The sequence below is a fragment of the Lagenorhynchus albirostris genome, chromosome 7, assembly GCF_949774975.1.
Source record: "Lagenorhynchus albirostris chromosome 7, mLagAlb1.1, whole genome shotgun sequence".
In the NCBI taxonomy this organism is placed as follows: Eukaryota; Metazoa; Chordata; class Mammalia; order Artiodactyla; family Delphinidae; genus Lagenorhynchus; species Lagenorhynchus albirostris.
This window is the reverse complement of record NC_083101.1, coordinates 65159336-65183997: the sequence shown is the minus strand read 5'-3', so window position 1 is coordinate 65183997 and position 24662 is coordinate 65159336. Positions and strand designations below refer to the sequence as shown.

The following is a 24662-nucleotide window of genomic DNA, read 5'->3' as shown; positions in this document are numbered from 1 at the left end:
CATATGTCATTATTTTCCATTGGGAAGTTACAGCTTGGTCAGGCTGGCTTACCATCAATATCTTTCAACTGAGGGTCTGTCCTAAGAGCATCCATTTGGTCTCTCAGCCCAAGCTAGAGACACTGGGCAACATAATAAAGGGGGCTGGTTCCTTTGAAAGGTAGGGACATACATCATGATTCTTCCCATTACTAGTCATACAGATAGACGGATGTGTTTTATTTTGTTTTGTCTAATCACTGGATAAGTGATCTAGATTTCAAACTAAAACACACTTCTGAAAATTATTCCTTTGCTGTGCAACAGCTTTTAAGTTTAATTATGTCCCATTTATCTTTATTTTTATTTTCATTACTCTAGGAGGTGGGTCAAAAAAGATCTTGCTGTGGTTTATGTCAAAGAGTGTTTTTCCTCTAAGAGTTTTATAGTGTCTGGCCTTACATTTAGGTCTTTAATCCATTTGGACTTTATTTTTGTGTATGGTGTTATTTGTAGTGAGGTGGATGGACCTAGAGTGTGTCATACAGAGTGAAGTAAGTCAGAAAGAGAAAAACAAATACCATACGCTAACGCATATATATGGAATCTAAAAAAAAGGTACTGATGAACCTAGTGGCAGGGCAGGAATAAAGACATAGATATAGAGAGACTTGAGGACACAGGGGGTGGGGAGGCGGAAGCTGGAGCGAAGTGAGCGTAGCATCGACATATATTCACTGCTAGTGGGAAGCAGCTGCGTAGCACAGGGAGATCAGCTCCGTGCTTTGCAACGACCTAGAGGGGTGGGATAGGGAGGGAGGGCGGGAGGCTCAAGAGGGAGGGGATATGGGGACATATGTATGCATACGGCTGACTCACTTTGTTGTGCAACAGAAACTAACACAGTATTGTGAAGCAATGATACTCCAATAAAGATTAAAAAAAAAAACAAACCTTATGTGTTACCTGGGAGGATTAGCTTAACACGAATCGGTGCTGCAAAGATGTAAGGTTTTAAAAGTTTATTTTCTTTCATTATTAAAATATGTGTTCATTGAAGAAAATGTGAAAGCTATAGATTGCAAAAAATGAAGAAAATAAAAATCACCTGTAATACTGAAAAAAAAAAAATTATCCCTGGGCTTCCCTGGTGGCGCAGTGGCTGAGAGTCCGCCTGCCAATGCAGGGGACACGGGTTCGTGCCCCGGTCCAGGAAGATCCCACATGCCGCGGAGTGGCTGGGCCCGTACACCATGGCCGCTGAGCCTGCGCGTCCGGAACCTGTGCTCTGCAACGGGAGAGGCCATAACAGTGAGAGGCCCGCGTACCGCAAAAAAAAAAAAAAATTATCCCTAACTAGTCAGGAAAATTTTTTTTTAATTTGTCCTCTTTTAAAACTGCTAATTATTTCTGGAAGATAGGCCTAGTAAAGTGGAAATAATGTGGGCTTCGGAGTTATAGCTCTGGGCTTTACTAATTCCTAGGTTCTGTGTGATCTTAGGTAGTCAAATGCTTAACATTTTAGATGCTCAGTTATTCATCTATAAGATGGTGATGGAAATACCTAAGAGGTTTATTGTGAGAACATCAGGGTTTTGCTATAATAGCTGGCATAGAATAGCTGCTCAGTAAATATGTTACTTTCCACCTTTTACATGAGAAAACTTGTCTATAAAAAGTACATAGTAAAATAAGATCGATTTACCATTGTTCAGTATTGTCTATAGAATAAATTCAGATATAACCAGTAAATAAAGTAACATGAAAATAGTAATGCTCTCATTGAACGATTGATAACAGCATGTATTATAAATGTGAAATAAGTAGTGTTGCCAAGTTTAATAAGAGTCAGACATTCGGTAAATTAAAGTTATCATTCTACTATTTAAGAGGTTATTTACCTATGTCATTAAATTATCACTGAATTGGCAATTCTCCCAATTTCCTGCACCTCTCTGCATTTGCATTATGTCAGCCTAAAATGTTTATGATAAAAATGCTGGCAAAGCCTCAATAAGTATGACTTAGGTGTCAAAACAGTAACTTTAAGAATCCCTTTGATAGTGATGGATAATACAAGTATTTTTCTAGATCACAAAAGGTAAGAAAATCTACATACTAAGGTGTAAAGTAAAACTTCCTTTCCCCTCCAAAAATATTTGAAGTCGTTCTCCTGAGAAAAGTCTACTTTATACATCATTCTTAAGGAAGTAAAGAAGCTGATAGAGCAACCGTCCTTGTCAACACAACACAGATCTCAAATATGCAGCAACTGGTCACTGAGGAGCTCGGAAGCAGTCTAGAGTTTCTCAGATCTCCATAGGATGTGTCATTAAATCTTCTCCTCCTGCTGGGTCTGACTTCTGGGGAAAAAAGCATACGGTATAAAAATTACTATATTTGGTAGTGAGTACTAATGATCACTCAAAAGCCTCATCCTTCAGTCTCTATGGCCTTTAGCATCTAGTTGGTTATGAATGTGACATGCTTTGATTTGATTTAATAATCTTTTTGAATTTATAGTTCAGAACTTATTGTATAAAAATTATCTGTAAAATCAGATACTCCCATATATGGAAAGACATATACATTTATTTCTGGTGTTATCCCATGAACAGATTGTAAAATTAAGGCAAGAAGACCAAGGTCTGTCCGAGGCAAAGTTTACAAAGGTGCTCTTTCCCCTTAAATTACTAGGATCTGAAAACAGATTTAACACAAACATACACACACACACCAGACATATAAGTGATGTAAAGTAACACTGTTTTTCTGCAGTGTGAGAAGTGGAAACTCAATGATGTCACATGAACTAAAAAACTGTATTTGATTTCTATATGGGCAATATCTTAATCACTGTATGGAACGGCCAAGGAAAGTATTTTGAAATGTGCAGGAATTATTCTATGATCCATACAAAAACTATAGCATTTTCTGTGTTACAATAAATTTTCAAGTTGAATTTCATACATGTCATATTATATTACACAGGGCATATTCTTTAATATTCAAAACACAGAATGGTTAATAAAAAGAACTCCAAGGAAAGAAGTAGAGAAATTTGGTTAAAGATTAATGTTACTTCACAGAAACAGCTTTCGAAAGATTTATATAAAGCCTATTATATTGTCCCACTACTATGAGAAATAGTATTGTGCTACACAGTACGACAGTAATAGTGCTGTTATCTCAGATGGTATAAGTCACTTGGTTGATTTGGCTAATACATAGACAGTACACCAATTTTATTTACCAAGTCCAATAAAAAAAAATTCTTAGAAGTTGGGTGTATTTAAATCAAATGTCACTGTAAAGTTATGACAATACAGATTACATAATACATACTGTTATTCTCTAATGCATCCATAATGAAGAACTCAAAAATGAAAAGTAATATAAAATATGGATTTTGTATTAAAATTCTTTGTCAAGAAGTACCATTCACATCAGAAGTTAATATCACTGGGGAGTTAAACGATTAAGACAAAAACAAATACATATTACAAATATCCTTTTGTTCTTCACTTACCATGATGCAAACTGCAAGGATTTAACCTTTAAGGGTTAAAGAGTAATCAATGTCAATGTCTGATCTTCTGAAGGCAATAAAGAACAGTCTGCCTAGCGATACCCAACAGAACATCACTTTGTCAAGCCACAAAGCACCCAAAAAGCTTGTCAAGTAAGTTACCAGAAACCTCTTTGTGGTTAGAACTCGGCTCCTTCCTGCTTGACCTATTATTTGATATTTGACCACTTGGTTGCAAGACACTTGCTCTTTCTAGCTGAAATGTCACCGGGGCGTCTTGTCAGCTCCCCGACATCTCGGCCTGACATACAATTTTACTTTTGTGTGCTACAAGGCAGAAAATGCAGGGCAATGGCCTTGTTTTAAATTCTGTCAGCATCAAAGATGGGCGTCACTCTTGGGTCCTACCAACAACACAAACAAAAAAGGAGTCTATTTTGAAGGTCAAAACAGCTATTACCTTGAAGTTTTTCAGCTTATACAAAATATATTACCTGCTGTACTGGTGTGGGAACTGTCCTTAAAAAGTGCCTAAACACACCACAGACATCTTCCCAGCACAACTGCTCTACTTTCTTATCAAATGCAGGCTTGATAAAAGGATGAGTTTTCAGCGCCTGCAGGGACCAGATTCAGCAGTTAACTTAACTTGTTCAAATGGGCAAGTGGTATCATGTAGCTTTACAAGGAGCAACCTGACCTTCTCACATTGACCAGGAGTGACATTATTGTGCAGAAGGAGAAGCAGTCACATCATTTCTGTTTTGCACAACCTGCTTAAAGTTTGCAACTAAATGCTTGTCTTCAGTTGAGCTGACAAGAGAGAAGAGGGGGCTCAGTGAACCATGGCAGGGCTGCCATGAAATGACAGGAATCATTGGCATACATTTCAAATAGCTCTCTCAATCCTATTAAAGTATTGCAGTCCTGCTTTAAAACAGACAAGTATGAAACAACTTTGATAGATAGAGACTAAAATGGCTTATTGATTTTTTTTTAAGTCTGAAGGAAATTACCCAAAATGTGTCATTCTTTAACATTTAAAAATATGTTACATAAAAATGAGCAACTGTGATAATAAATAAAACTTAGAGGGAAAAAAAAGTTGGTTATTTCATTATTCAAGGGACACAGATACCTGTACACATCAAGGTATCACACAATTTTTAAAAACCCACGGCCACTTGTGCTGAAGCAAAATTCAACTGATAAGAAAATCCCCCTTCAAAACAATTTTAATTGTACTGTTAACTCTTCCTGCATCCTTTTTATTTCATAAAGTCATAATCCAATCTGAGCTGGTCTCCCGGCAGTAGCAGACATCATCACTGGAGAGGAGTGAGATGACGACAGGGGCGCAGGATTTATAAGTGTCTCCTTTAAGAAAGTGTAAGTTGTGTCAGGTTCAGCTTTCAATGGCAAAAGATCCCCAACGTCAATTGTGTCACCAGGAAGAGCAGCTCTTGAAGGAATGGAGAGATTTGAATGGTCTTGTGATCCTGTCTATGATATAAAAAAGAAAAGAATAATAAACATAGATTTGAAGACTCTTAAACAGACTCTGATACCATAAACAGAGAAGTGGACTAAGAATCACTGTAATATGGAATGGGGTGGAAATTGCCACTTAAATAATCGATATGATGATACATAAATATGAAATTATTTTCCAAGTTGTGATTGAACCTCATTTGTTCTATATCATAAACTTGTCAGGACATCAGGTGTTTGCCTAGACACTAAAACTTGGTATAAAACTTTTATCAAGTTATTGAATCAAAGGGTCAGTGCAATCAGGCATTTTTACCTCTGCTTCCATCCGCTGGCAAATGACAGAAACCAATGCTAATAATGTTTTCTCATTATGCTATATAATATATGCTATATAACTGGGAGATTAGACTGCTTAGAAAATGAACTATGGATCTTTATCTTTTTTAAGTTATCAGCCTGACTTATTTAATTGAACAACATAGCACAAAGAAAAACAAGTTAATCCTAGTGCCCTATAGAAAACGGCACACCAACATATAAAATGCCAGTGAGATGAACTTTTTGTCTTTACCTTTAATAATACTGCCACCACCCTGTTTTAATAAAGACTGTTTCTGTTACGAGTATTTGGAAATCATATATCAAAATATGGGAGTGCAACATGAAAACAATTTGTCACATATTTTAAAACATTAGTTACCCAGAAACTACTGGAAATCAAACTTAAGAAACCCACATACTCATTAAGTACTTAAAAACAGAATATTTTGTTGAAGCTATAATTTAAGCCTTAAGTAGTACCAGTAAACAATAGTTAACCTTTAACATAAATGAAGTTTTACCAGTAAAGCAGATAGGTGTTATTTTATGGCTTTTATAGATAGTAGGAAAATAGTAGTCAATTGTATATCAGAGTTTTCCATGTTCCCAGCAAATAAATGTTGCCGAGATAAGTCTAGTCTTAAGTGTCTCCACTAAAAAACACTTTTTATACTGAAGAGTTCTTTAAAAAAACACACAAACATCTTTTTGGTAGATTCTCTTATGGTTTTGACAACAAAATAGTGTGAACTCTAAGGATCTGCTTTATTATGTCATGTTACACAAAACCATTTCTACATGTGAAAACAAGAAGGAAGCTATCTCTGGCTTTAGGAATGTATTAGAAATTCAACTGTTGTATGTGTTACCATTTTTGTGGATTTTTTTTAAACTACAACTGGAGAAAAAATCAATGGCTGCATCTAACACCTAGTTCAGCAATTTTCTTTGATCTCCGTTCTTTTGATTTCTTGATACTCCACTGCAAGCCTATAGCTGACGGAAATCATCTCTTGTTCTGCTGGAAGTTAAAAAAAAAACTCACCTAAAATGACCACTTGAATAGCTTTATGAAGAAGGAGAGGATTTAGCTTATCCTTGCAGAAGGAAAAGAACTCCTGAGGTCTTGTGTTGACCCTGATTAGAAGCACTGATGAAGTTTCACTTGCAGAACCTTAATGCTGGGTCTAAGCATATCAGTTCAGAACCAGAACAGAGGCATCTCATTACATCAGCGGCTCGAGGTGTAGATTCCTGCACTTTTCCTGCTGCTAGAACCATCTTTGGTGATTTTTTTTTTTAGTTGCGTATCTGAATTGGAAGTGTTATTACTTGATTGATTTTGCTGCTGTAAAGACTACAATGCCATCTACTAACTGATTCTGCCAGACTTAGGGGTGAGAGGAATAATAGAAGAGCAGGACATGGTGGGGCAATCATACTATTTATTATGATAAAAAATATTGTCAGGCAGCCTTCAAAAATTTTTTGTTACATCTTTATAAATACTTCAAGTTCTGGTCTAAAAAAACTATATATGAAAAGAGAGGAGTGTACAGAATCAGACCAAGGAAGGTCACCTACTCTGAGAGTATTTTCTTCTTGATGCTTTAGACTAGAGAAAGGCAACTGTGCCAAACTGACCAACCATGCCTGTGTTGCAGTGTTAGATAGATGGATATATATTTTACTCAAATCTATATTCTGTACTTGAAGTTTCCTTTTCTTTTCTTATGAGTCCATCAACCTAACTCGTTACACATCCTTCAGGGAAGGTCTCTAACTGCCCATCTCCCCTTAATATGTTCAGTGGATCTTGGAACTCTACAAAGGAGCCCCTCTTTTGCCTTTCCTGATCTTACTTTTTCAAATGTCTATTTTCCACCATGTTGTCTGAAAGCATTTTTTTAAATCTAATATAACATTTTTGACCAAATAACCTTGAAATGGGGTATTATTTCTCTAGTATTTCAAGTCAGAGTCTCACTTTTTGCATACTGTCTTCTGACCTTATGTCCTAAACATGGGAAATAACCTTAAAAAAGAGATTTCTTTCAAGACTTGCACCCCTCAAAAGATAGCCCTTCCATCAAGTAAACAGACTTACTTTTGTGTAAATGAAAACAATTATTTTTCTGGTACTGAGGTCATTTCCTACACTTCATACACTGCTAGAAAATAACCTTTTTCATGAAATAGGATAAAATTTGATTTTAAGTCACTTAATAGCTTAAAAACAAACCAGCAAAAATTCTGGTGAAATCTTGATTTGAAAATAGGATGTTAAAATAACAAGTAAATATGAACTATTTTTCTTGTTACAAATAATATTCAGAAATATATCATAACACTTTTAATATAACACAAAGAGTAAAAGAGAGTTAAATAACTTTTTATCAGAGACCATTAAAAGTTAATATTCAGGGCTTCCCTCGTGGCACAGTGGTTAAGAATCCACCTGCCAACGCAGGGAACACAGGTTCAAGCCCTGGTTCCGGAAGATCCCACATGCCGCAGAGCAACTAAGCTGTGTGCCACAACTACTGAGCCTGTGCTCCAGAGCCTGCAAGCTACAGCTACTGAAGCCCGCGCACCTAGAGCCCGTGCTCTGCAACGAGAAGCCACTGCAATGAGAAGCCCGCGCACCGCAACAAAGAGTAGCCCCCGCTCGCCGCAACTAGAGAAAGCCCACGCGCAGCAACCAAGACACAACACAGCCAAAAATAAATAAATAAAATAAATAAATTTATTTTTAAAAAAGTGAATATTCACCATCTGATGTTATATTTTAAATCTGTGGTCGTTTAAGCTACTTTTTAAACTGCTGAGGTGTTCTGGTAGTCTCTCATGTAAATCCAAATTTAAGCAATTTTTAAAAAAGAAATTAGTTACCTTAAATAAAAGCTAGGTGTCATGTGAATCTTTATGGAGGCACTTTTACTTACTCAATAAGCTGTAAATGATTCTATTTGAACTGTTACAGTCCATCAGCTAAATATATATTCACAATACAAAATGTGCCTACTAAATTTCTGCATTTCAGAAATCTTATGAAATACAGTAATTAGACATGTCCATTAACCATTTTTCAAGACTTTAATATCTTCATTTTCTAAGGGTGCTTTTTTCAACAACAAAAATAAATAAAACATTAGTGTAATAATAAGATAATGACTCAATAAACTATCTATAAATCAAAGCCACTTTGCACACGAAGGCTTCTGAAACAATGACACTAAGCCATTTGTCTCCTGTGTAGCATTTATGATCAAGTTAAGTCTTCTAGAATCTAGTATTATAAAAAATGAGGAGTGATGTGATTTAGTAAGCCTGAAGAGTATTGCAAGGAGATTATGCCAGTCACATAGTATGATGGAAAGAGTATTAGACTAGAGATCAGAAGACTATATTTCCCCTCCCAGTTCTGCTATAATCTAGCTGGGTCACTTAGGCAAGTGGATCAGTCTTCCTAGTTCTCACTTCCCTTGCCTATAAAATGAGGAGCTAGACTCTTTCCAGCTCTGAAGTTTTACAGGTCCACCATGATTCCAACCCGTGATGACATATGATATAAGGTTAACACCTAACTTTTGTGAATAATTTAACCCAGAAATCAGAGTTCCCAAACATAATTCTTAGGATTTTGAGGGGATATGGATGGGCCGCTCTTAAGGGGAAGGAATACATACTGCACACGGTTCTTAAAAAAAGCCAAAGAGATGACAACATTAGCCATAGTTTAGATGACGTGGCTATATGCAATTAAATTCTGATACATTTTTCATTACTTCGACCTCCATGATGATGTTTTAAGCTCTGTAAATTATTGACTGATTTTAAGTAGAGTGTGCAGCTCTACATAAACTGATGAAGGAATCAAAGTACCCACAAGAGGGCCTTACAATGAGGCTCCCTCGCCATTTCTACTTTAGCTCCTAGTATGTTCTTACCACTAGAGTCTTAGTACTCAGAACACAGAATACTTCGAGTTAGTTAACCAAATTTTACCTGTCTGTTTTCCAGTTCTGCTGTGCTGGCCTCATAGGATGCTGCAATTTATGCAGACAAACCGAGTTGACAATAATTACATATACAGTCTTCTCTTGAGGAATGCTCAGTTATGTACCTGAGATATGTCTGCCTGTCTATCTATCTCTCCATCCATCCACACACACATATACATGTACCTGATAAATATATCTACACACATACACTTGCTAATATGCATATATACACCTGCTACCACGTCATTAAATATTTATTCCTCGTAGTTATCAATTCTAACTTTTAGTTACCAATGCCAAAGCTGTAGAAATATTTTATGCATTCCTCTCTCCCTAAGTTATTAAATCTTAGTACAGACCAGTCTGGCTCTTTAGCTCAGTGACAACAAGATAGGCTAGGTGGGGATATGTGAGTCAGTCGGCAGAGCAGTGTAAAGGAGTCTCCAGATAGAAGAAAACAACCTGAGAGGGCTGGGTACCTAGAGATCAAGAAGGAGGGGCAATATGGAGGTAGAAGCAAATCAGAAAAGAGAGGTAGAAGACATTATCAACTTGATTCACACCACAACTTAGTCCTCAAGCAGACATTCAGCATTGGTTCAACAGCCAAAGCTCTTAAGACAGACTGGTTCAGTTTCAGCTTTCAACAACACGGTTAATGCGGTAGATTAATTGGATTATGGCTTCGATTCTTCAGGCTTCCTTATAGGCATGCCCTTTGCCATGTGACACTGCAGCTGTGTGCAGCCTGGTTCACAAGTGCTTTACTTCCTTGTCCAGCCTCATCTAGCATGTCCTCACTTGTACTCTGTAATCCGGTTACATGGAACTGTGAGTCAGGAAATATGATGTTCCATAGTTCACACCTGCCTCCGGTCTGTCCACTGACTGGGATACACTTCTAACCCTATGTGGGGTAAATGCCTTCTCCACCTTTCAGCCTCTGTCAAGCTTCCCCTCCTTGTAAGGCCTTTCCAGATCCTTGCCCCACCCTTCCCCAACTACAGTTAGCTGCTATATTCAATCACACGTTGGCATTCCTTCATGAATATTTATTTTTCTATTTTCACTTATTTGTATACTTTTATCTCCCCAGAAAACAAGAGCACCTAGTGTAATAGAATCATGATTTTGTATTGCTAGCACTTAGCAGAGTATCTGGAAATAAGATTTCTAACTGAATGAAACCACTCATGTTATTACTTCATGGTTTTGGTTTGATATTTGGTTATTTCATGTATATACACATTATGTCGCAATTAAAAGTAGCACAGTATAGTGGAAAGAATATGGGCTTTGAAACTGAAGAGGCCTCGGGTTCCAAACTTGAGTCTGCCATGTATTCACTATGTGATCTTAGACATGTTACTTAACCTGTGTGAGCCTGCATCCTATCCATAACATAAGAATCATCCCTCATGGAGTTGTTATAAGAATTAAATGAAATAATATACACAAAAATGCATAACATACAGTAGCTCCCCTTCATCTCTCTTTCTACTCTTCTCAAGTGATCATAAATTCCAAATTTTTAATTATAGCTAACATGTGTGAACATACATGTCAGGTACTGTGCTAGGTTTAGCTTTATAGGCCTTATCTCAATTCTCAAAGCCACTCAGTGAGAAGGTATTACTATTACCCCATTTCACAGTCGAAGAACTAGGGCTCACAAGAGCGGAAGAAACTACTGCACGTTGCACAGACGCTTGGTCAGTGGTGAAAAGGGACATGATTCTTGATCCATGATTTTTCTCCCCTTATGCTTGGCCACTACCTTATCATGCCACCCAAAGAAGACATGGCCTCAGGCTTATTTATATCCAGAGCTGCTTCATAAAGACAGTAAGGGCTCAACAAATCTCTGTGAAACTGGAAAATAAAAGCACATACATTGTACTAGAGATTAAAAGTAGATGTTTATATTTTGGGTAATATATTTTCTCATAGTCCATTTGAATGTCCATGGTACCGGAGTAAATAAATAGATTTTATGACATTTACATAAAATAAAAGTTCTAGCCCTTTTACCAAAGAAGCTTATGTGTTGTTATATTCAGAGATAAAACTCAGCACTGAAGTTTTAAATTACATTAGAACATTTAAACTTTATTTTTAAATTACTTTAAAGGTGTCTTATGCCTGACAAGATAACGATTCCCATTTTCTTCTCTTAGATGTTTAGATTTCCTGACATGATTGAGGTTGGAAAAAAGAGTCAAAGAATTTTCCCAGATGGCTTTTGTTCTTTCTTTTCCTACTTTCCTTCACACCCCTGTGCTCCCCGTCTGCTCCTTTCCTGACAATTCTGGTATACCTGACGGTAGAGAATGCCAGAAATGGACAGAAAATGCAAAAGAGACCATTTTTCCCCTGTATCTTAAGAATGTATCTTTTCAAACAAACACAGAGAGAATTTGAAATATAAATATATTCATATACTCAAGTATACAAAAAAGGGACAAAATTGAATAAATAAAAACTTAAGCACACTATACAGAAAAATGCCATTGCAAAACTGAAATGACAAGCTGATAAAAATATACGCAACACACATGATAGCCATAGAGTGACTTTCTTAATTTACAAAAGGCTCATGCAAATCAAGAAAAAGAAGAACCTAATTGGAAAATAGGCTTGGGACTGTGTATTTATTAATATTGGGTTCAGCTGTAACAGAAAACTCAAAATGTTGGTGGCTTTAATAAGATAGAAGTTTATTTCTCTCTGATATGGCTATATGAAGCTACCAGGAATCCAGACTGCTTCTCTCTTGGGCTCCACAGCCTCAGTACGTAGCTTCCACCTCAGGGTCCAAAATGGTTGCTCAAGTTCCAGCCATTATATCTGCATTCTAGCCAGAAGAAAGAAGGATGGAGTAAAGGAGGAGGTATCACTTACATTTGAAAACACTTCCTAAAATTGGAGTGTTTCTGTTTACACCCCATTGGCCAGAACTTAGTCATATGGCTAACTTAGTTTCAGGCGAGTCTGAAATATGTAGCTTTCCCCCCTGACCCCGAATGGCCTGGGTAATAGTCAGAGGTTTTGTTACAAAGAAAAGAGAAAAGAGATCAGGAAGCCACTGACAGCCTCCGCCTCAGATATATATTGGCTGTTTGGTGGAGGACGCAGAAATACAATAACCAATAAACATATGAAAAAGAGCTAAACCTCATTCATAATTAAAGAAATGCAACACAAAACATGACAATGAAAGCTTACTTTTCACCTATCAGATAGCCAAAAATTTAGATGTCTGATGATACCCACTGCTAAGAGAGGGAAACAGGCAAGTTCCTACCACGCAGGCAGGGCTGTACGCTGGTGCAACCTTTCAGGAAGACAAAACTTAAATTGTACCTGCCTTGATCCAGCAATTCTACTGCTAGGCATTTTTTCTATGGCTACACTCACAAAAGCTCACCAAGATGAGCATACAGATGTATTTATCGAAGCATTTTTTAGAAAAACATTTGATAAATGAAACTAAAGTGTCCATCAACTGAGTGTTATTTAAGTGAAGTATGATACAACCAGATCATATAACAATTTTCAAAACTGATATAAATATGTAAGTACTGATGTAGAAATATGTCCAAGTGAAAAGAGAAGGTTCAAGACAGTGTGTGTGTGTGTGTGTGTAAAGAGAAAGAACCCATTTGCATTAAAAAAAAAATAAGTATAGGGAATTCCCTGGCAGTCCAGTGGTTAGGACTCCGTGCTTCCACTGCAGGGGGCCTGGGTTCGATCCCTGATCTGGGAACTAAGATTCCATAAGCTGTGTGGAGTGATAAAGAAAAAAAAAAGGTATAAACACATACATGCATACACATATCTTTTTTTCTTTCTGGAAAAGGAATCACAAGAAAACTGTTAATTATTTTTAGAAAAAGGGAATAAATTCGAGCGTGCATTATGAGGAAAAAGCCTTGAAAGCCCAAAATTTTCTTTCCATGTTTTTTATCTTTAAAACTACTGAATCATGAACAAAGGCTATCAACTGGCGATTCAGAGAGGTCAAAATACAGCTGATTAACAAATAAATGGGAAAAATGGTAACCGCCAATAGTAATCAAAACTGTAAAGGAAAATGAGACGTTCATTGCCAATCAAAATTCAATTTAAAAAATTATGATACTAAATGTTAATGAAGGCATTATAAAACAGGCATTCATAAATTGCTAGTGATTGTATAAATTGATAGAACCATTTGGACTATAACTTGGCAACTGTCTTGAAATAGTTAATATCATTTGACCCAACAATTCCATTTATGATTAGTTTACTAATATTAATAGCAGACAAAAATTGGAAATAATCCCATATTCAACAACAGAAGTACATTTAAGTAAGCTATAGCCATTTGATGGAGTATTATATGGCTGTAAAATTTATAGTTATAAATGGCTGGATAACATGGACAAATGCTTAAGCTTGACCAGGGGTCAGAAGCCTTTTTCTGTAAAGGATCAGATAAGTATTTTATGCTTTGCAAGCCATATGCTCTCTGTTGCAAGTACTAAACTCTGCTGTTGTAGCCCCAAAGCAACTATAGACAATATATGCAAATGAATTAGTCTGGCCATGTTCCAATAAAAGTGCATTTATGAATGCTGAAATCTGAATTTAACATATTTTTCACATCATGAGATATTAATCTTCTTTTGATTCATTTTTCAAACATTTAAAAATGTAAAAACTGTTCTTACTTCTCAGGCTATACAAGAACAGGTGGAAGTACATTTGGTCCACAGGCTGTGCTTTGCCCATCCCCGAGCAAGACTATATGAGTGAAAAGGAGACGTGCGAAATCACATATGATACTTTTGTGAGGTACTGACATTGTAGGAATTTTTTCCCCTAAACTTCTGTATTTTCCAATTATCTACAACAAGCATGCCTTACTTTCGTAACTAAAAACCCTTCATTAAAAAAGACTAAAATTTTGTATACACTGAAACCCATATTTTAGTATAGTTAGGACTCTGAACTGTGTGGTCAAAATGAAATGTAATTGGTTTGTTAAAGGTCTCAGAGGGGAGGTTTTGAACCAAGTGTTTTGCAAGTTTTGAAAATCGGATTTTAATTTAGCTGAGAACACTCTGTTATTTCAACATTTTCAGTTATCTAACTTATATCCACAACCTGACATTAAGTCTACACATACACAAATAATTTGATGAAATAACTTGTACCTCTACTCTGCACAAACGCAGCTCTTTATGTAGAGTGGCTACTTAACAACTTGTGTGCCTTCATTTTACTCCAAATAGCACTTCCAGCTGCCAAACTACAACTTCTGTGGTCAAAATGTACACGTCACACTCTCTCTGGGAACTATTAGGCAAAAGTTTGCTGACCACTTTTTCATTACTGAAGAATTTCCTCTTAAAGTTATAAGCCCTTTTTATCCAATGTCAAAAATTAGTAATAATCTGGAAGCTATAAACTTAGACCTTTTAGCAGCATGTTTTTCTCTGAGTGGAATTACTGACCATGCATGCACTCAGGTAAAGGGGGCAGAAGGAAGGAAAAATCATCTAAAATTTAAAGGTGTTTGAAAGATGATTTTCCTAAATCTTATAACATTGTATCTGTCAGTCACATATTTCAACAAATTAGCAATAAATTCACATTTTAAAAGTTGAAACCCATTTTTTCCATGCTCCTCCTTTCCACTGCTGGTTTAAACCACGTTCCCTCATTACTCCACTATATCACACCTAGAATCCCCAGCAATTCTTCACGAGATGTTGCAAACAGTCTTGATTCCCCCACTGACCACCAAGGGATCAGTCCTATATTCTCCAGGGCTGTTGACCCTCTGACGAGTGACACAGCTGGGCCTTTCTGGAGGGACTGGTTATATTCAGTTGAAAGAATGTGGCCTCTCTATTTCTCAGTGAGAGAGGGGCACTCCAGAAGTAAGACAAATCATGTGATCTGGAGTTCACATGTATGGAATGCCTTCAAATCACAACAAGCACTGGGGAGTATGTTCCAAAACAAACCACTTAGCTGGCAATGACATTTCCTTTACATGACAGACAGGAATGTTATTTCTGATAGAACCAGGCCATTTCCAGCAGTCTCAAACCGAACCCATCTCTAGCGAGAACATCTTATTGAATTGTGAGAATAATGCAGCAACCACAAAATTCCAAAATAATATAGCTATAGGTTACATCTCAAGAATCTGTTCCCTACATGACCAATTCCATATGATAGACTTTCCCCATGGTTGCATAAGGCATAAAGCATACCTAAACCCACACTCACCATTAGTATCCTAAATTAGCTATTCATTAATTCTTTTAATAGATATCTATTAAAAGAATAAAATCAAATAATTAACTACAAGTGCCTACAAGGACACTGTTCTTGGTACTGGGACAGCAGTGAATTACACACCAAAAAAATTCTCTGCCCTTAGAGAGTTCACCCTGTCCTTAACCACCTGTGTCCTGAGCCAGTTCTCCTTAATTTGTAATTTTCTCAATGCTCTAAAACCACACAATTGCTATTTTCCTAGTGTTACGTTTTGATGCACAATGGCACTGAGAGTTTGCCAGACGCATTGTTCCATGGACACAAATAAGGTCCCAGTAGTGAGTCATATTTCCCTGGTTCTTCCCTGACCTGCTTACACATGACCTCAACCTCCCTGTCAAGAGTTGCTGGGTGCCTGCAATCCCTCCATCAGGCTCTGCCTCCAACATATTAGAGGGGCTCACAGTACCATACGGGTGACACCTCTACACAGCACTGGCCCTACACCCACCCTTCCCTCTCTGTCATCTGAAAACTGTGGCAACTCTGACTGGAACCCAGTGTCTCACACTGTCCGTCGTAAAACATTTCTTTCAGCTTCCACCTGTAGGCATCTATTTCCAGATGTCAGTCCCTAGGCCTGCACGGAGGAGAAGCACTAAGACGTTCACTCCATTTCCATCGCCATCTCTGGGCACCTGCCCACAAAACCTCTGCTAGTCCTTCAACTGTCACCAAAGCCCTTGTTCACATTAACTCCCGAAGAGCCTGCACACCACTTTTTCACAAGGGTCTTGACTTTGAAACGCAGCTCAGGTTCAGGGTAGGGTATCCACAAGACAGTGATTTTGACATAGGTTTCAAAGCTCTTTACTAAAATTTTTCATCAGTTATTTAAGTGCCTTGTCACTTTCTCTAGCCTATAAATGCACTTTTAAATTTGTAAACAAGTCATCCCTTCAGGCTTATCTCTATCTCCTACTTCATGTCTGCGTTATTGTAATACATGCTTATTATTTGAGAATATTCAAAGTTGCTCTTGAAGACGAGAAAAAATAGGATAGATGTTAACTCATAATGAGTGTTAAGCACAGAGAATGAATCAGCCGGTAGTGTCAGGCAGAGGCAGAATCCACACGATAGGAAGAGATTGTAAATTAGTACCCTTTAGGACAGGCTACTAACAGATAGAAAGGGAAGGAAAGAGGGAGAGATGGGTCACCTCCAGGCTAACGTCATCCTCAAACTGCCCCCAGAACTGCAGATAAAACCCAAAGCTGTCCAGCTACCTAAGTGGCAAGCTACAGTGATTGGCCAGGAGTATTTGTCAAGGCAAGTGTGGATAAGTGGTCCCAGGCACCTTCGGTCCCCCAATCCCCGTTTCTCAAACCTCCACCCTGGTCCTCATAACCTCACAAAGAATGGAGAAGGCTAATGTGGCCGAGAGAGAGGTCATATGAACACCATAAAAGCAAGGCATCAGGGAGTATGGTCCGTCTCGCTGCTGGCTGCCTACCTTCCACTTCTTAACTGCGTGTTTCATCGACAGATTGAAACCATGTGATCTGAGGATCCTAATTCCGTCTGTGAGACCTCCTGCTCTGTGACCTCTGGGATAACCTGCTTGGTAGAGTACTCAATGGCTACCATTGCATTAAGGCAATTTCTCATAAGACACCTTTGCCCCCCAGTACTAATCAAAACACTGATCCTGATGAAAGCCCTGCCTTCTCCTATCTCAGAGACTTTGCTTCACACTGCTTTTTCTAGTTAAAAGGAGACTTCTTCGTCAGGCTTTGACAGTTTTCACAGCTCACCTCAGGTATCACCTTGCCCTCAAACTCCCCCTGCCTTCTAACCCCCCACATTTGGGTTACGTGCCCCTTCTTTGCACTATGGAAACGTCCCACACATACTGCTTTTATAATAGCACAGCGTCACAATCTGCTGTTTGCTTAACTTGTGGTGTTTAACACAGTAGCCACTGGCCACATGTAATTGTTTAATTTTAAATTAATTAAAATTTAATTTAATGTAAAATTAAAAATTAGAGCTCCTCAGTCACACTAGCTGCCCTCCACGTGCTCAAAAGCCATGTCTCCACCATCACAGTAAGTCCTAATGGTCAGTGCTGCCTTGGAGTGTCCCTTCCCTGGAGGCATAGGCTAGTTTGTTTGTTTGTTTGTTTGTTTGTGTATTATCAGTGGCTTGACTAGTGACCGGCACATCGCATGCATGCCGTATGTTTGCTTATTGTTCACCAAATGGACTGCTTCTAATTCCAAAGAAAGCCAACAGGAGGGCATGTTTTGATATAAAACTTTTCTCTCTGAAAAATATTTTTACTTCACAAAGTTTAATTTTCATTCTTTAATTCTAACTTTCTCTGATTTCTCCTTTCTAAAGTGTCTAAAGTTTCAGAAGGAACCTCACTGTTCCTTTCTGTGTTTATCTTTCCCAACTTTCTGGTGAGTGTCATTATGGCATTTCACCTTAGGCCGCTCTGAAAATGAAGGAAAGAAGCCTGGGACAAAAAGACAAGAGGACAAGTTACCTTGGCAAGTGTCCATTCACAAGACACCCAGGCCAGAATTCTAGCTCTCTTGAGCTAGGTTTTCTATATCAGAGAAAAATGCATTGCTTATCCTCTTGTTTAATTTTCAATTTTTATACTCTCTTGAGAAAAAGATTCTATTATCAGCTAACTTTGGAGGCAATCTAATTGTTTGATGTAAACCTTCAAAGTTTCCTTTGAGTTGAATGTCTATCTGCTTGGGCAGAAAAGGGGAAAAGAGGGAATTTACATTCACTTTGCTAAACATTAGCATCTTTTGTTCAATCATTTGAATGCAGGACAGTTCCGGGAAACAGCTTAGAGAACAAGAGTTGACACATACAGTGGAAAATCTTTTAAGGTGCTTGGATGCAATGAGGGAGAAAGTGAGACGGAACCGTATTTCAGCTCCCTAACTGTGCTGCAGTCTGCGGGAACTTTGTGACAGGTCTCTGTCTCTCAGCTACACTTGACTGGCTCTTGCTGACATTCAGCTGTCAGACAGCAACCCTCTACCAGGCCCCTAACATGCTCCACAGCTTCACCCAATTAGCTCGCTTTCACTTGACATGGCAGCAAAAAGCTTCATAATAGGTGGTCAAGGTGCACAGTGTCTGCCTGCCCTCGCGCTGCTCACATACAGCAAGATGGTTAACTACTTTCTTCTTGCTCGTGAGCTCAGAACTAGGAGGACTACAGTTTAGTCATTCCACCTATTGAATTGGACGGGAATCTAGGAAATATTACAGTGATGCACTAAGCTGCTCAAAAACAGGCCTCTAGATGACTAAAGTTAAATTTCAAATCAGTTCCTTAGGCCCTTCTGAGAGGAAGATATGACTTGTAGGTTATCGAAACTTAATTTCAACTAGCCATCAATTTACGGTTGTTTTTCCACTATATCACAAATAATAGGATTGTATAAAGATGACCTGGGATAGAAAAAGCATTTGACAGGTAAGAGCAGAAAGGTCTAGGCACAATTCAGGAGTATGGAATTTAGCCTTTGCTCGTAAAAATATCTTTCTTGACAAACTCAACAATTTTTCTATAAATTTTTGTCATGCTACTTAGCCTTTCCGATGAAATACGTTGTACTTGAAAATACGTTTGGCTAAGCAATAAAATCTCTTATTTTGAAAAATGATCTGAATAATTTACACATTTTCTCTCATCTCCCAATACATTCAGACCTAAGCATATAATCAGTTTTCACTTATTTGCACTCTGGAGATCTGAAAATTATTTTTTTAATGTTACGTAAAGAAAAAGAAAAGTAATATAAATTGTACCTCCTTTGGTTTCCTGCATTTATTAAGCCATGTGATGAAGAGGCCACCAAAAAATGTCACTTTATGATAGGACCCTTCATTATTGACATCCAAATGCAGATTCTTGTAGCTATTACCAGGATAGAGTTACAATTTCAATTCCAAGTATCCTATCAGTAATCAAAGCTGAAAATCTAATTAAAGGAATGGGAATTCTAGCCTCCAGCACCATGAACTAATGCTAGTAGAGATTTACCACTACTTTACACCAGGCAAAGTAGAGTTCAAGTATGCTTTGCCATCCTATATGAGTCTGAGATGACTCTCGAAGCTTCTGGAGTCAAGTCTGTAAGTAGCAGTGTTTTTGTGACATGCCTTCAAATTGAAGGAAATCTTTCTCTACATAAAATGCTTACTTGTTTTGAACACTGTTCACTTCTTACCAGAAGCTCAAGGCAGGGATAGATCCTAACTGAATTGCTGGGCAATTAGGAAACCATCCAGCATCCATTTTATTCATTAAGTCCTGTCAAGGTTTCCATCTATATCTGGCCACAGCCTAATCCTTCTCCATCTCCACTGTTACTACCCTCACACAGGTGATTCTCACTTCTCACTTGGACTTCTTTATTATGACTTATCACAATTCATTACAAGTATTCATGTATATGTCTGTCTTCTCACAAAAACCTTCAGATCCCTGACAAAAGGTCTCTTATCTCATCCTATTAGGGGTGTAATATAATACAATGCTTAAGAGTGAGGACTTTGGGTTCACACTGCCTAGGTTCAAATCTTGGACTCTACACTGGTAGTTTCTTCCTCTGAAAGGAGGAGATAATAACCCACCTTAGACAGGACAATTAGGATTAAATTAGTAATATACATAAAGTGCTCAGCACAGTGGCTGGCACATAGTAAGCATTCAATAAATACTGGCTGTTGTTGTTATTATTCTTAATATAACATCCTTAGAACTTGGCAAAGTACATAGCACATAGCAGGTAATAAATGCATGGTAAAGGAATAATTAGGTATTCTTTTTGATTATTGTTTCATTTCAGGATGATGTAAAGAATAAAAATTGTTCATGAACAATACAGTGATCCTCTCGGCCTGAACCAAGATGGCAGAGTAGAAGGACGTGCTCTCACTCCCTCTTGTAAGAAGACCAGAATCACAACTAGCTGCTGGACAATCATCAACAGGAAGACACTGGAACTCACCAAAAAAGACAACCCACATCCAAAGACAAAGGAGAAGCCACAATGAGACGGCAGGAGGGGCGCAATCGCAGTAAAATCAAATCCCATAACTGCTGGGTGGGTGACTCATAGGCTGGAGAACAGTTATACCACAGAAGTCCACCCACTGGAGTGAAGGTTCTGAGCCCCACGTCAGGCTTCCCAACCTGGGGGTCCGGCAACGGGAGGAGGAATTCCTAGAGAATTCAGACTTTGAAGGCTAGTGGGATTTGATTGCAAGACTTTGACAGGACTGGGGAAAACACAGACTCCACTCTTGGAGGGCACACACAAAGTAGTGGGCACATTGCGACCCAGGGGAAGGAGCAGTAACCACAGGAGAGACTGAACCAGACCTACCTGCTAGTGTTGGAGGGTCTCCTGCAGAGGCGGGGGGTGGCTGTGTGGCTGTGGCTCACCGTGGGGACAAGGACACTGGCAGCAGAAGTTCTGGGAAGTACTCCTTGGCGTGAGCCCTCCCAGAGTCTGTCATTAGCCCCACCGAAGAGCCCAGGTAGGCTCCAGTGTTGCGTTGCCTCAGGGCAAACAACCAACAGGGAGGGAACCCAGCCCCACCCATCAGCAGTCAAGCAGATTAAAGTTTTACTGAGTTCTGTCCACCAGAGCAACAGTCAGCTCTACCCACCACCAGTCCCTCCCATCAGGAAACTTGCACAAGCCTCTTAGATAGCCTCATCCACCGGAGAGCAGACAGCAGAAGCAAGAAGAACTGCAATCCTGAAGCCTGTGAAACAAAAATGACATTCACAGAAAGACAGACAAGATGAAAAGGCAGAGGGCTATGTACCAGATGAAGGAACAAGATAAAACCCCAGAAAACAACTAAATGAAGTGGAGATAGGCAACCTTCCAGAAAAAGAATTCAGAATAATGATAGTGAAGATGATCCAGGACCTCGGAAAATGAATGGAGGCAAAGATCGAGAAGATGCAAGAAATGTTTAACAAAGACCTAGAAGAATTAAAGAACAAACAAACAGAGACGAGCAATACAATACCTGAAATGAAAAATACACTAGAAGGAATCAATAGAAGAACAACTGAGGTAGAAGAACGGATAAGTGACCTGGAAGACAAATGCTGGAATTCACTGCTGTGGCACAGAATAAAGAAAAAAGAATGAAAAGAAATGAAGACAGCCTAAGAGACCTCTGGGACAACATTAAACGCAACAACATTCGAATTATAGGGGTCCCAGAAGGAGAAGAGACAGAGAAAGGACCAGAGAAAATATTTGAAGAGATTATAGTCGAAAAATTCCCTAACATGGGAAAGGAAATAGCCACCCAAGTCTAGGAAGCGCAGCGAGTACCATACAGGATAAATCCAAGGAGAAACACACCAACACATAGTAATCAAACTGGCAAAAATTAAAGACAAAGAAAAATTATTGAAAGCAGCAACGGAAAAATGACAACATACAAGGGAACTCCCATAAGGTTAACAGCTGATTTCTCAGCAGAAACTCTACAAGGCAGAAGGGAGTGGCATGATATACTTAAATTGATGAAAGGGAAGAACCTACAACCAAGACTACTCTACCCAGAAAGGATCTCATTCAGATTCGATGGAGAAATCAAAAGCTTTACACACAAGCAAAAGCTAAGAGAATTCAGCACCACCAAACCAGCTCTACAACAAATGCTAAAGGAACTCCTCTAAGTGGGAAACACAAGAGAAGAAAAGGACCTACAAAAACAAACCCAAAACAATTAAGAAACTGTTCACAGGAACATACATATCAATAATTACCTTAAACGTGAATGGATTAAATGTTCCAACCAAAAGACACAGGTTCACTGAATGGATACAAAAACAAGACCCATATATATGCTGTCTACAAGAGACCACTTCAGACCTAGGTACATATACAGACTGAAAGTGAGGGGATGGAAAAAGATATTCCATGCAAATGGAAATCAAAGGAAGCTGGAGTAGCAATACTCATATCAGATAAAATAGACTTTAAAATGAAGAATGTTACAAGAGACAAGGAAGGACACTACATAATGATCAAGGGATCAATCCAAGAAGAAGATATAACATTATAAATATATATGCACCCAACATAGGAGCACCTCAATACATAAGGCAACTGCTAACAGCTCTAAAGGAGGAAATTGACAGTAACACAATAGTGGGGGACTTTAACACCTCACTTACACCAATGCACAGATCATTGAAAATGAAAATAAATAAGGAAACAGAAGCTTTAAATGACACAATAGACCAGATAGATTGAATTGATGTTTATAGGACATTCCATCCAAAAACAGCAGATTACACATTCTTCTGAAGTGCGCACGGAACATTTTCCAGGATAGATCACATCTTGGGTCACAAATCAAGCCTCAGTAAATTTAAGAAAACGGAAATCATATCTTTTCAAATCACATCTTTTCTGACCACAACACTATAAGATTAGAAATGACTTACAGGGAAAAAACGTAAAAAACACAAACACATGGAGGTTAAACAATACGTTACTAAATAACCAAGAGATGACTGAAGAAATCAAAGAGGAAACCAAAAAATACCTAGAGACAAATGACAATGAAAACACGATGATCCAAAACCTATGGGATGCAGCAAAAGCAGTTCTAAGTGGGAAGTTTATAGCTATACAAGCCTACCTCAAGAAACAAGAAAAATCTCAAATAAACAATCTAACCTTATACCTAAAGGAACTAGAGAAAGAAAAACAAACAAAACCCAAAGTCAGCAGAAGGAAAGAAAACATAAAGATCAGAGCAGAAATAAATGAAACAGAAACAAAGAAAACAATAGCAAAGATCAATAAAACTAAAAGCTAGTTCTTTGAGAAGATAAACGAAATTGATAAACCATCAGCCAGACTCATCAAGAAAAAGAGGGAGAGGACTCAAATCAATAAAATTAGGAATGAAAAAGGAGAAGTTACAACAGGCACCGCAGAAATACAAAGCATCCTAAGAGACTACTACAAGCAACTCTATGCCAATAAAATGGACAACCTGGAAAAAATGGACAAATTCTTAGAAAGGTATAACCTTCCAAGACTGAACCAGGAGGAAATAGAAAATATGAACAGACCAATCACAAGTAATAAAATTGAAACTGTGATTAAAAATCTTCCAACAAACAAAAGTCCAGGACCAGATGGCTTCACAGGTGAATTCTATCAAACATTTAGAGAAGAGCTAACACCAATCCTTCCCAAACTCTTCCACAAAATTGCAAAGGAACACTCCCAAACACATTCTATGAGGCCACCATAATCCTGATACCAAAACCAGACAAAGATGCTATAAAAAAGGGAAATTACAGACCAATATCACTGATGAATATAGATGCAAGAATCCTCAATAAAATACTAGCAAACAGAAACCAACAACACATTAAAGGATCACACACCATGATCAAGGGGGATTTATCCCAAGGATGCAGGGATTCTTCAATATACACAAATCAATCAATGTGATACACATTAACAAACTGAAGAATAAACACCATATGATCATCTCAACAGATGCAGAAATAGCTTTTGACAAAATTCAACACCCATTTATGATAAAAACTCTCCAGAAAGTGGGCATAGAGGGAATCTACCTCAACATAATAAAGGCGATATACAACAAACATCATTCTCAATGGTGAAAAACTGAAAGCATTTCCTCTAAGATCAGGAACGAGACAAGGATGTCCACTCTCACCACTATTATCCAACATAGTTTTGGAAGTCGTAGCCATGGCAATCAGAGAAGAAAAAAAATAAAAGGAATACAAATTGGAAAAGAAGTAAAACTGTCACTGTTTGCAGATGACATGATGCTATACATAGAGAATCCTAAAGATGCCACCAGAAAACTACTATAGCTAATCAATGAATTTGGTAAAGTTGCAGGATACAAAATTAATGCACAGAAGTCTCTTGCATTCCTATACACTAATGATGAAAAATCTGAAAGAGAAATTAAGGAAACACTCTCATTTA

At 38.0% G+C, this 24662-nt stretch overlaps 1 protein-coding gene across 1 annotated transcript in view; it reads right to left on the bottom strand.

Moving 5' to 3' along the window:
• Positions 1-1371: 1371 nt before the first annotated feature.
• Positions 1372-24662, bottom strand: part of CCDC171 (coiled-coil domain containing 171) — a 358774-nt gene continuing 335483 nt past the window's right edge. Inside the window, exon 28 of the mRNA XM_060155104.1 lies at positions 1372-5011. Coding sequence (XP_060011087.1) covers positions 4790-5011 — 222 coding nt within the window. The 3' untranslated portion in view covers positions 1372-4789. The remainder of the gene's footprint in view (positions 5012-24662) is intronic.